General features: G+C 33.8%; 1 protein-coding gene across 1 annotated transcript in view; it reads right to left on the minus strand.

Moving 5' to 3' along the window:
* Positions 1–14,171, minus strand: part of Prkaa2 (5'-AMP-activated protein kinase catalytic subunit alpha-2) — a 42,517-nt gene that overhangs the window by 18,637 nt on the left and 9,709 nt on the right. The window contains 2 exon segments of the mRNA NM_001168029.1: positions 128–215; positions 2,028–2,172. Coding sequence (NP_001161501.1) covers positions 128–215; positions 2,028–2,172 — 233 coding nt within the window.

The raw sequence follows: 14,171 nt of genomic DNA on the forward strand, positions 1-14,171 counted from the left end.
GCATTTCACCACCAGTTCCCTCTTTTCATCACAAATTCACAAAATAGTCCTGTTTATAGTCTGCTTTTCAAAAAAAATGAAAAATACAAAAATTTGTTGTAGAAACAAATTTAATATCAATACTTACTTTCCAGAGATAACTTCCGGAGCAGCATAATTGGGAGAGCCACAGCTGGTCCGAAGGAATTCACCATCAGTCATCATATTAGACAAACCTAAAAACAGAAACAAAGCAAAATATATAAAAGTTGACATACACATGTAGTGTGTCAACTATCAAGCCCGCTCAATTATTCATGGCGTATTTATCCCACCGAACTTGACTGACAGTTTATCAATAATTTATTGGAATCAGATAACAGCAGATAATTTGAGTTTTTCAAGTGCTTCCACTGTGCTATTCTTATGTTGACGGGTGTGTGGAATATGCTACAAAAAAAATACAAACATACGAACAGGTGGTACATGTACAGTACTCTGAAAAGGAAATAAATGAATCTACAGTTTTTCATGTATAGTCTATTTCTCTTTTCCAAAATTACAAGACAATTTGAATTTTGCAAAACTTTTGTTAGTTTTATGCTGTTATTCCAGCGTACGTGTAATACAATAGAATAGAATTTACCATTCTGAAACAAGCCGCCTGTTGGCTGAGATAGTTCTGCTGTTAGCAAAACACATTTCAATTAAAGAACTGAAGGATATCATTAGAAAACGAACACTATGTATAGTATCAAAGCAATTGGACTTTCTGTTTTCAACAAGAATTCAAAAATATCACTTTTTACCAAAAATGACAAAAATCATCATTAAAATTAGATAATTGAAGATATCATCACGAAATGAACAAATCTGAGAGAGGTTTACCTGAGGTACCTATATGCATAGTATCAAAGCAATTGGACTTTCTGTTTTCAACAAGAATTCGAAAATATCACTTTTAACCAAAAATGACAAAAATAATCATTTAAATTAGATAATTTTGAATACATCATCACGAAATGAACAAATCTGAGAGAGGTTTACTTGAGGTACCTATCTGAATAGTATCAAAGCAATCGGACCTGCGGTTCTTAACAAGAAGTCGAAAATATCACTTTTTATGCAGGCGACAATGGATGACGGACAATCACTCATATGATAAGCTCTGCTTGACAAGGTCGACAGTGGAGCTAAAAAGCTATATTGGTAAGGCCCCAAAAAAATCTTGCTATCGGATTTTAATTGCGAAAACCTTGGGACAGGGAGCAAGTATTCACCATTTTTGCTCAAGGAATAAATCAGTGGAAATAAAATCTACCAAAAATACTTTTTTTCCTATATTTTACAGCTAGAGCAAGGTTTGCTTGGGTGAAGTTTAGGGAATGTGGAGAGCTACTACACATGTATATGGGAAGAGATTTCCCTTGGAGATGAAAGGAATAGTTTATAAGAGTTGTGTGAGATCAGCATTGCTGTATGGGAGCAAGACATGGTGTTTGAGTGAAAATGAGCTGGGTATTTTAAGGAGGACGGAGAGAGCGATGGTGAGAGTGATGTGTGGGGTGAAGTTGATGGACAGAAAGTTAACTGAGGACTTGATGCAGATGTTGGGTTTGAAGGAAGCGGTAGATCGGTTGGCGAAGGCAAATGGGGTACGTTGGTATGGGCATGTGCTGAGGAGGGAGGATGGGCATGTATTAAGAAGGGCCCTTGATTTAGAAGTGAGTGGTCCAAGGAAAAGGGGAAGGCCAAAGAAGACGTGGAAGATGCAAGTGGAGGAGGAGAGTGGGAAGGTTGGGATGAGGATGAGGGATGCTTTAAATCGTGCAAAGTGGAGGGAGGGGGTAAGAGCGATTGCCACTAGTTTAAGGTGAATCCGGCCACCCTCGTCTTCGGGGACCAAACCGGATTTAAAACTCTGGACTACTACATTTTACATATAACTCATCAAAAATCAGCGAAAAATAAACTTCAGCCAAAATGTTTGAAATGAAGTATTTTACTACAGCATAAAGTACAATCATACCAGGGTACACCAAACTTACCAAAATCAGCTATCTTGACATGCATGTTAAAATCTAACAATAGATTTTCTGGTTTTAAATCTCTGTGTACAATCATATGCCTATGGCAATAGTCTACACCAGATATAATTTGCTGGAAGAATCTGCGTGCTTCGTGTTCTTTTAACTAACGGTACAAATAAAAGAAAAAAAAAACAGAACAGAATTAAAAATGATATTAATACAACTTCTCAGCAATATTCATCATAGGTTTTTTTTATAACTTGCATGTCTATTTTTTGACAAATAAACGTGATGCACATTTGTCAGTGTGAGCACTGACCGAAAACAGTCGTTTGTTACTATGGTATTGTGAAAGAAGAAATTTTCACTGAGTTTAGTTTTAGTGGATTTTTGATTTTTGCATAATAACCATGAATGACAGTCACTGTTTTACATCTCATACTGTACTATAAAACTGGTTTGAGGTGGAAAGCGCAGATAGCAGTGACAATAGACCATTTTCCGTTCACTGCGAGAATCACGTGCTATGCGTGAAATCAAACGTAAAAACAGGACAAACAAAGGTCATAGCGCCGTAGTGGCGTCAAACATCACGTGGGATTCGACAAACGCGAAAATATTTTGGGGGCATTTCCATGCTTAATAATTTGCTGTACACATTTGATGATAGGCAATTTCGATTAAGTGAGGGTATTCGAAAGCAATATTCCTTTGTCGAAGATTGGCCGGTCGATGTGAGCTACGAAATAAAGAAATTCAAGTTCAAAATCAAATTGTTCGATTTTTGCAGCAGACGTTCGACGCGCGTCTTTCATGCATCTCGCAAGATCTCGCAGTTGAACGGAAAATCACCTATTTTTTATACAGTAGTCAACAGTATGTGAACATTTTCGGTTCACTGTAAACACATTTCAATTAAAGAACTGAAGATATCATTAGAAAATGAACAATATGTATAGTATGTATAGCAATCGGACTTGCTGTTTTCAACAAGAAGTCAAAAATATCACTTTTTACCAAAAATTACAAAAATATTCACCAAAATTAGAGAATTGAGGATATCATCACAAAATTAACTAATCTGAGAAAGGTCCACATGTAGCATCTATATGTGTAATATCAAAGCAATTGGACTTGCAGTTTTTAACGATAAGTCAAAAATATCACTTTTTACCAAAAATGACAAAAATATTCACCAAAATTAGAGAATTGAGGATATCATCACAAAATTAACTAATCCGAGAAAGGTCCACATGTAGTATCTATATATGTAATATCAAAGCAATTGGACTTGCAGTTTTTAACGATATAAAAGTCAAAAATATCACTTTTTACCAAAAATGACAAAAATATTCACCAAAATTAGAGAATTGAAGATATCATCATGAAATGAACAAATCTAAGAGGGGTCTACCCTAGGTACATACACACCAAGTATCAGAGCATTCAGGCTTGTAGTTTTCAAGAAGAAGTCGAAAATATAAAACATTGACACGGACACGGACGACGACGACACACTCATGGACTACTTCCGTTTGTTTACATCAGATGCAAAAGCACCATAGCAGGTGACGGAAATAGAATCTGTCACTAAACATAAATGATTGCACAGCACAACATTTTTTATTGTCATTTTCGGCTATAATCTGTCATTAAAATATAACTACAAGCACGAAACAAGATGAATAGCAATCAGATTATCACAAGAATTTACGGGAAAGTATGCACTGAGGCAGAGCGGTATGGGATAGCATTGAATTGTTGGTCGATACGATTGTCAAAATACTTTTGAACGAACTTGGCAGTATTCTCATATTACCATCAGTTTTATTTGTATTTATTCAGTAGAATTGAGAGATAAAACGCAAAGATTCAAAATATGGTGAATTGCGGCTAACAAACGAATAATCAAATTATTATGCATGAACGTCTGTAGATCGCGTCAAGGTGAGTCAACAATGTCATCATAATCTCAGAGGAGGATTGGATGTGGTTTCAAGCAGGGGAGAGAGAGAATTAGAAAGAGGAAGAAATTACATCAACTCATTTAAATAAACTGTTTCAGGCTGAAAATGCAGACCTCAAGCAGTCAAGAAGTGAAGGTTATGTAAATCAGCACAGGGCACAGTCCTGAAAACATCTTGTGTTCACAAAAACTCCGCAGGAGATGAACTTAGTAAAGCAAGAGGCTGTAGAACACTTTATTACCATGGAAACACACTGCAGTTGCCAAGGAAACTGACAAATGGGGAGACGGTTGAGAGATGGCTAGCGGCATTACCTACGCATATTTACGTATAATCAATTAAACAAGTAGCCACAAAATGTCTTTGTGTCATGTTCACTTTGTCAATACGTATCCAATTGTAGAGCGCTTCAAACCATTGTCACTGTACAGTAATAGTTAAGTTACCAGTACCAGGACATACATGATAAGGGGAAACACCTTTCACAACTAAATTACAGTCTGTACGCGAGGTGATATGTAATGATCATATCCAGCGTTACATGTAGATACATGCGTGTGCTGGTGATCATATTGAAGTAAGCAAACAAACATGCACAACAACAGCAACACGCTTAGATGAATATTAACCAGTGTTCTTAAGAAATATGCATGATACTTGTGATATGGAATGTAAGTACACAAGTATGTGTAACACAGCAGTTATAAGCTTTCATTCGGAATTGCAACAGTTGTGCTACTTTCCAGCTATTTGTTCTATTAGATTCACAGCAAACCAGTATGTATGCATTCGACCCAGTATGACGGCTAATTTTGAAGGTTGACTAATTAGCATATCAATAATTTCACAAACAACCATGATGCAAAGACCCTGAGGGATGAACACTGCATCGTTTAGTACATGCTGTAATCTGAATTGATGTGTATGATTAAGAATTCAATGGCATTACACAGCACATACCAGGTAAATACAAAAACGTATCACGAAACTACAGGAACATGTTATAGCTGTTATTTCAATAAACTTTCATTGCACCATCTGAAGTTCTCATATTGCAGCGATAAAATTGGTACTGTCTAACGATTTGGTTTTCTCCATGTAGTGTTCGAGCACACAGAAGCTGATGACATTTGTGGGAGTCTAATATTTATATTCGACAATATTTATTGACACAACTATTTGCATATTCATAAGCATCTTTATGTTGCTACATCATCAGTTTTTTTTGTTTTGTTTTTTCAAGCTGTACACGTGCTTGAAACATAAGTTAGTAATATTTCACAATAAAACTCACTAACTGGGAATGATACATGTATGTACCATGGGAATGTGATAATGGTGAGAATATAAAATATATTTTGAAGACACATACAGTACAATGCACCTAAAAAAAATCACATTTAAAAAAAAAAAAAACACGCCACAATGGTGCACTCGACACACCCAGTGCACACAATAGTAGTGGTTGTAATAGGTGCGCCTCCTCAAGGCACAGTGAAATTGTGTAACACAGAAAATATTTAGATCGGTTCAAAACGTATGCACTATTACAAATTTGTCAATACTAAAAAAAATCAAAGAAAGCTTAGAAAGAACTCCCATGTGCTGAGAGTATTGGAGACACATTAAATATAATTCGAAATTACTTTGCTGAAAACTAATTATGCAAATCAGAAAATTAATATGACCAGATTTGAGTGTAAAACTAATGAGGTCTTGCGCAATGTAACAGAAAATCTATGTCTCCAAGTTTAATTGAAATGTGATTAGAACCAAAAAATTATGAATTATTATGCTTATTAGGGAATTAATATGAACAGATTTTTACCCCAAACTAATTAGGTTTGTACATTGTCCTAGAGCATCTTTATACTAAGTTTCATTGAAATGGAATAATTAGTACCGTGAAAACTCCAAAATTTCGACCCCTCTAAAAATTCGAACGCCTATTTATTTGCCGGTTTCTGTGTTTTATTTACCTACAAATTTTCGACTCCACTAAAAATTGCCGACTCATTCTTATTCGAAAATTGCGACCAGTTTTAGTTTTCCCCCAAACGAAAAAAAAACACGATGTGAGCGTTCAAACGGGACCTTCCTCGAAGGCATGAATCCGGGTTTCTGATTGACTGAGAGATTTTTATTTTATTGGTAACGAAAATATATTCTAAATAAACGAAGTTTGAAATAAAAACGAACACAAAAATCTCGGCATGCTGCGTTTCTGAATTGTTGATTATTACTGTACTCAGTAGTGATTATAATAATGTACACAAAATAAATTTGTTGAATGGTTATGAAATACAAATAAAAGTCAACTTAGTTTCATCGTAAGCGAATGATTCCGGTCTCGTATAAACGTTTGATGCTGGAGGATATCCGCCATGTTCTCTTAGGTCAAATAGGTCAAATCGCTAATTAACCAATCAAAAAGCTGGATGATGCCAACGTGTTCAAATTACCATAGCTTATTTAAATATGTTAATGTTATTGAACGCAATGCGGAAGAGATTGGTGTTGTAGTACGATATTTTGGCTTGGATTTTGATGCGAAAACGGCATGATTTTTTTTAAATAAAAAAATTAGTTGTTTTTAAAAAATAAACTGGTCATCTGAAGAATAATTTAACATTGTTCACAGTGATAACAGCTCATTCTCGAAAGGAAGCTTACCCGCTCACGCTAGTCACGATAAAAATCATACACGTGTACTCTTGAATAGACAAACGTCAATGACTACGGTAAAACTTAGACTCTATTTTAGCCGGCAGGATTGATTGAAATGTCCGAAAAATGACGCCAAAATACACCTTAAAAGTCCCATTTTATTTTCTTAAATCCCATTTTATTTTTTAATCCAAGGGCGAATTTACGGCAGAATTTGGTCCCTCAAATAAGGGACACGTGAGCTTTGATTCTAACCGGATACATTGCACTGGGTCGGGGAGATAGTTTGCTAAACTTCCATGCATCTTTTGTCCAATGGGTACCTGTACTTCGAACATTCGCAAGTTTTTCTAGGTAGTGCGAGACAGCTTTGTCTTTTGACCTATTAGTTTTGTGCTGACCTCTTCTCCGCGTCTTGATGTTTTGTTTTGCTTGTCATAATACTCACTGATTGATGACTTTGTTTAGATTTTGAGTTACAACTCGGCCACGACCTTTGCTTTTACCGTGAAACATGAGGAAGTTTACGTCAATTGACGGACATTGCATTTTTTAAAAACTAATGAAGCACACTGTCTATCATCCCCATTTTTTCATTTGCTGATTTCTATTCTGAAAAATTCGACCGTCCGAAAATGCACCTTAATTTTGACTATAAAAACACGTCACATATCGAACACCAATTATTTAAAACCGGTCGAAATTTTGGAGTTTTTACGGTACTTTAGATATCAGTGTGAAAGCTTAAAATTGGTTAATTATGCAAATTAGGTAATTAATATGTACAGATTTTAACCCACAATTATTCAGGTCTGTCTATTGTCCTACAGCATCCATGTACATTCATTGATATGTGATGTATAGTACCTGAGATATCAGTGTGAAAGTTGGTTAATTATGCAAATTAGGTGATTAATATGCACAAATATTTACCGGAAACTAATTGGGTCTGCATAATTCTAGATTCATTGAAATGTGATGATTAGTACTTTAGATATCAGTAGAAAAGCTGAAAATTAATTATGCAAATTAGGTAATTAATATGCACAATTATTTACCCTAAAACTAATCAGGTCTCTGCATAGTCCTAAAGGATCTATGTACCAAGTTTCATTGAAATGCGATGATTAGTACTTGAGATACCTGTGGAAAAGCTGAAAATTAACTAATTATGCAAATTAGGTGATTAATATGCACAAATATTTATCGAAAACAATCAATCTCTGCATAGTCCTTGAGTATGTAAGTACCAAGTTTCATTGAAATGTAATGCTAACTACTTATATCAAATGCTGAAAATTAATTAATTATGCAAATTAGGTAATTAATATGTACTGATATTACCATAAAAACTATCAGGTCTGTGCAGTGTCGTATGACATCTATGTACCAAGTTTCATTGAAATGTGATGATTAGTACTTGAGATATCAGTGGAAAAACCGAAAATTGACTAATCATTATGCAAATTAGGTAATTAGTATCCACGGATTATTACCAAAAACTAATCAAAACCTAGCATCAGTTCAGAGCATCTATGTACCAAGTTTCATCAAAATCCAATGAGTGGTTGTTTAGATATCAGTGGAACAGTCATGGAACCACTAAAAAATAGCTAATTATCATGCAAATTAGGTAATTAATATGCACGGATTTTTACCAAAAATTAATCAAATCTGCGCATATGTTCAGAGCATCTATGTACCAAGTTTCATCAAAATCCAATGAGTGGTTCTTTAGATATCAGTGGAACAGTCATAGAACAGCTAAAAATTAGCTAATTATCATGCAAATTAGGTAATTAACGAGCATGGATTTTTACCAAAACCTAATCAAATCTGCGCATTGGCCCAGAGCATCTATGCACCAAGTTTCATCAAAAACCGATGTATGGTTCTTGAGATAGCAGTGGAACAGTCGGACACACATACACACATACACACATACACACATACACACACACATACAGACACACTAACTGCAAAGACTCCCATTTTGTGCTTCGCACATGGGAGTCAAAAATAGAATCTGTTCTTGATATACAAAAGTTTTTAGTACCGGTACTCATGCTCTTTTGATAGAACGGCATGGTGTGTAAAACCACGGGTGTAAAACATGAACCTGTTTGAACCGTGATGTCAAGTCCCAATTCAATCAGATATATGGAGAGCTAAAAAAGAAATGTACGTTGAATGTATCTATGTGATTTACCACCATATACTAATTTCAAGTTAATGATATTAAAATAACAGCCCAACACTCAGTTACTTGATGCTTTAATAAGCCTATTTATATGCAAAGAATTTTACCAATGATTAATTGCATATTTGAATGTCTTATAACATTAGTGCATCATATTTCATAAATAATATATCCTAAACAAAACAATTAAATAGTTCATTACATTTAATTAATATTCACAGATTTGTACCAAAAACTATGGTTACTAAAGAAATACATGTAACTGTGTAAAAACTAATAGCAGCATTAGTAATTAATAGTGAATTTTAATAGACTAGTTTTAAGTTCCTCCATTACCTTAGAAACTAACTTAAGGCACCATAACTCAAAACTCGTCAGTACATATATATGTAGGTCCAAACATACTAATTACATAACCTGTATATGCAGAGATGTACCATTTTATTACAAAGTTGTTTTGATAAACATTGACTACCAAAATGCATAGTGTATATATACACAATATTGGGTTCGAATTCGTAAATGACGACAGTCATGTTGCAGCTAACAATGATACTCATTGGCACTGATGTACATGTAGCGTAAACAATGCTTATGATCGTCGTCATTTAACAATAGTGCTGATGCTTACGATTGTTGTCATTTAACAATAGTGCTGATAACAATAACACTGTTTGAATCAAGAAACACAATGCTCATACTATTTCAGACATTCAAGTTCACCCATATGCTATATACAGTTTTCTCAATGTACATGTTTTAATATCAATTCAGCCTGTATAATATTCTGGGCCCCCTTCATAAGGACACCCCTTAGGGCAGTGAAAAAAAAACTTTGTGTACATGTGCTTTTATAAACGCACGTATACTCCCTTTATTCAATTATGAAAAAGAACCACTTATTTTATTTTAATAAGAAAAATTAATTCTTTCATTCACTTACCTACCTTTTTAAATATTATTTCTATCACAATTACGCATTTATTACAAACTTTAAGTTTAAGAAAGAATGACTATGAATTGCAGTATGTCATTTATTATAGTGAATTTCTTTAGAGGTATGTTCTGGTCATTCACTACATCAAAAGAATTACATAACAAAAACATTTTTGTAGGTAGTACATGACTATTAAATTTGAATAACCAATTTAATATAAATATAGCTAATTTGTATGAAATGAAAATCGGGTTTTACCAAAAATATAGGTAAGTACAGTTATCAGAAACACTTTTTTTTATCTCATGTTAGCATAATTACATACATATATGTAATTCCATTCACAGAATAATATTTCATAATCCCATTATTATTGATTTTTACATTATATATCTGACAAACTTTAAATACTCTTGAATTAAAAATGTTTGAAAAACAACTTGAAGAAGGAACACGTTTGATTGAACTGTCATGGTACTAGTATCAGAAGACAATGCAACTGATGGAATGACCTCTATCTAAGTCATCTATGCCAGCTATGCAACATATTGCTGCAGTATAACGTAACACTGACAATAAGGTGACATAAATTAATTGTTTTGATAATTACTCTGCCATAATACTTTATTATATACATGTATACCGGCATATAAAAATGAATCACCATAAGACATAAAACCATCACTAACTTGTAACGGTTATCTGATCACAAGATAAAATTCAGTGAACAAGAAAATTGCATCGTTAAACGTACATATGCAGATTTCTAAAGATATATATAAAAATGAATTACCAATGAGACAAATTGCAAAAAAAAAAAAAAAAAAAAAAAAAAAAACAATATCGTATTTGCACTATTAGAACAATGTAGTACATACACTTATGTAAATTACACATATTTTTCTGCAGTCAGAATATGTAATATTTTAATGATACAGTATTCAAATGTGATTTTTGGTTTATATAATAAATTCATTAGCATGGTTAATAAGACAAATTGATTGGTTGATCTAGAAAACGATTCAATATGTACACATTTGTAAGTTAATTTAAGACCAAGCTGTCTGTGGTTGAAACGTTAAGATCAAGTAATTGGTCACTGTTTAAATTAAACACAATAATGTATTTCAAGTAAAGATAAACAGTGTTCTCACATGATGTATTTCATCAAGAATCCTTTGCCTGCCATAATTTTTTCCACCAAATAAAAGTTGATGCATCAATTTCTACATTTTTTTTTAATAATTTTGGACCTAAGTGACACCAATTCTTTTTCACAAGTGGTGATCAAATTTTCTTTTGAAAATCTAGAATAATTACGGGAGTTTGATTTGTCAAAAGTAACAGAACAAAGTAGACATTATTGATCAAGAGGTTAAACCACAAATATAGAAATACTGTAAACATTTCTTTTTAATAATTTTGTTTAATAGCGAATTCTGCAGTCATATAAACATATGCAGGCTATAATCATCTTGACTGAAATATCAATGTTTCCAACGTATTCGAATGTGGTCAAACGAGTCCATTCATTTCATAATTTGATACAGTTAACATATCTACTAAAGCTTATGCAATTCATAACAAATAATAGCAACCGTCAGTCAGTCTCCTGCATTTTATCAGGCCCAGACACTAGGACTTTTTTGATTAACAAACTTGAGCTCAGACACGTACATATTAAAAAAAAAAATCAGTTTTCTAAGGCACAGATGTCAATGGCAGATGCTGGCATATTTACAAATGTATTTCCCACAATGCACTTTACATAGTAGTTCCTAAACCCTGATTCATTTCATCATAACACAATTCTGATAGAGGAATTTTTCTAAATTTTGCTAAATTACTCACTGTGACTCGCTACTTGGATGTCTTAAGAAAAAAACTTGCACGTACCCGAACACGTTTATGAATTATGAAACAGATTGCATGTATTTTGACTACGACATCGTTTATTGACGCTATTCTTTTACCCATTCATTCTGTTCATCAGTGGAGGCTTTCAGCAAATGATGAGCTAGTTTTCAATTCAAGATGGCCGCCAAATAGGTCTTTGGGAAGATAACAAATTAATTGTATCCATGGAAATCAACATTTTTTGTAATTTGTTCAACTGAACCTTTTTCTTAGCAAAATATCAAGAATTTGTAATGATCATATTTTTCACTTTTCTAGTTTAGCTGAATCCACCCCTACCCCGCCACAGACAGATAATAAATACAATTAAAACAATAGATATTCTCCAAATCACTAATATACAAGATCACGCAAAATGTTTGCATCCTACGAAATTTCAATAACAAAACAAGACAAGATCCAATTCACAAAACATTAGGCAGGGGTTGAAATTAAAAATTGAAGATCATGTTTGTTAAGAATCTGAAATTTTTTTGGAGATAAAAAACGTGGAACTTCCCCCATTTGGACAGTTAGTTAAAACTCTATATATTTATTCATTTCTTTCCATGAACAGGCAATTTCTACATTAACCCGTGGTCCCAACTAAAATTTACAAGTCTGGGATGGGATGACCGGCTTCAATTTTGACCCCTGTATTAACACACTGCCTGCTAAAATCTTTCACCCATAGCTATAACGATATATATATATATATATCAACCTCAGAAAGTGATGTGTTAGGCAATTAGTTCATGGCTGCTCACAACATGAGACTTACAATCTCAGGTTGCAAATACCGGTAACATCAGAATTATGACCCACATCTGAAAGATGGATAATACTTCAACACAATAGTTATATGTAGAACAATCCATGACAACTCCTGCCATAGCCTTCACATACCATGCATTAACAACATTATTGTAAATGGCCATGGTGAAGCAAGCTGTGTCTGGATGCACAGCAACTTATAGATGCATGGTAACTCAAGAAGTATGCCACCAAGTCGGAAGGATTCAGTGTCAGTGGGAGGTGTTCTAGGCACATTCATGATAAATTTTATGACACAATTTAAACACTGTATTTGACGAAAAGTATTTTGTCTTAAAAAATAGTACTGGTAATATGGGACTACAAAATCTGCACGACAAATCAAAACAGGTTTTCACATACATGTATGTGCTCTATTAGAAGCACATCTCCACTAGAAATGCACATATAACAACATTTTTCTATTTGTTGCATCATTAAAATATTACTCTACTTATTGCAACTGTAAACATACCTAGTCATTTATATGAGCATATGTGTTACTAATAGAACAAATATGGTAATTTTGGAAACCAATCACGGCAAATCGGGAAGAATATCGAAGGTCTGCATCCCAGCATGAAATGTATTACAGTCAGTCAGGAGCTGCTATGATATATGATTGCATGACAAGCCTATCTAACCACAAATTGAACCATACCATGCACGGCAAGTCGGCAACATCAAGCTGAGCACAAGGAAACTTAGTAAATATCTGTTTTTCAGTAGTTTTAACAGACATAAAACACAATTTATACGATAGTCACGACAACAGAACAGTTTTACTACCATTATTCATATCTATTGTCAGCGAGTAAATAATCATTTTCACCATTTAAGAAATATTAATTCATATTTCCCATTAAGACTCCTTAGATTATCCAAAATAATCAATCATCAAAATCTATGATTTTATTAGACTGCATCACTAGGTACTGTTGACGCACTAATTTTTCACTGGGTTTTAATTTCGCTGATAAGTAAAATCTGCTAAATTATATCTACATGAACATGTAAAATAACAATAAAACTCATTGTTTCCTTGACAAATTTGTGAAATTAACATCAAAATAATGAAATTTAAAGTCAGTGAAAATAAATGGTTTTACAGTACACATAAAGGATCTTTACAATTTGACTTATTTTCACCCTTTGGCTACTCAAATTTGTGCAAGCACTACCGGTAATAATAGAGCATGTCAGAATAATAGTGGAGAAATACAACAGCAGACAAAACCACAGGTTTAAATTTAATCCCATGACAGCCACTACCGGTAATGTTAGCACTTCACAATCACGGTCTCAAGTCCTGATTATCGGAAGCGGCTTACCATACCCCATCTTCATAGTAAAAATTACTTGAGTGTTTATTTTAAACAAGTCATTGAAAATGACACAGTCCACGTTAAGTTCTCTTTGTGCTCGTCATATTAAAGCGGAGGGGTTGTCGCGAGTGTGTCCTTGAAACTTGAGTTCCAAGTGGCGTATACAACAGATTGTTTATTTACACCAAAACACGTGTTTCTTGTCATAGTAATATGGCCAAAATAAAAACAGCCGTTATTCAGCCATCTTGGATCTGATTATGAAGCACACTGATATGTATGATGTATGTGCCAAATACGAATGAAAATGGTACATAAATTGTGGAAATATAGTAGTAAGGCCAAAAAGTCAGATGG

Source organism: Saccoglossus kowalevskii, chromosome 9, assembly GCF_978046115.1.
Source record: "Saccoglossus kowalevskii chromosome 9, keSacKowa6.1, whole genome shotgun sequence".
Classification (NCBI taxonomy): Eukaryota; Metazoa; Hemichordata; class Enteropneusta; family Harrimaniidae; genus Saccoglossus; species Saccoglossus kowalevskii.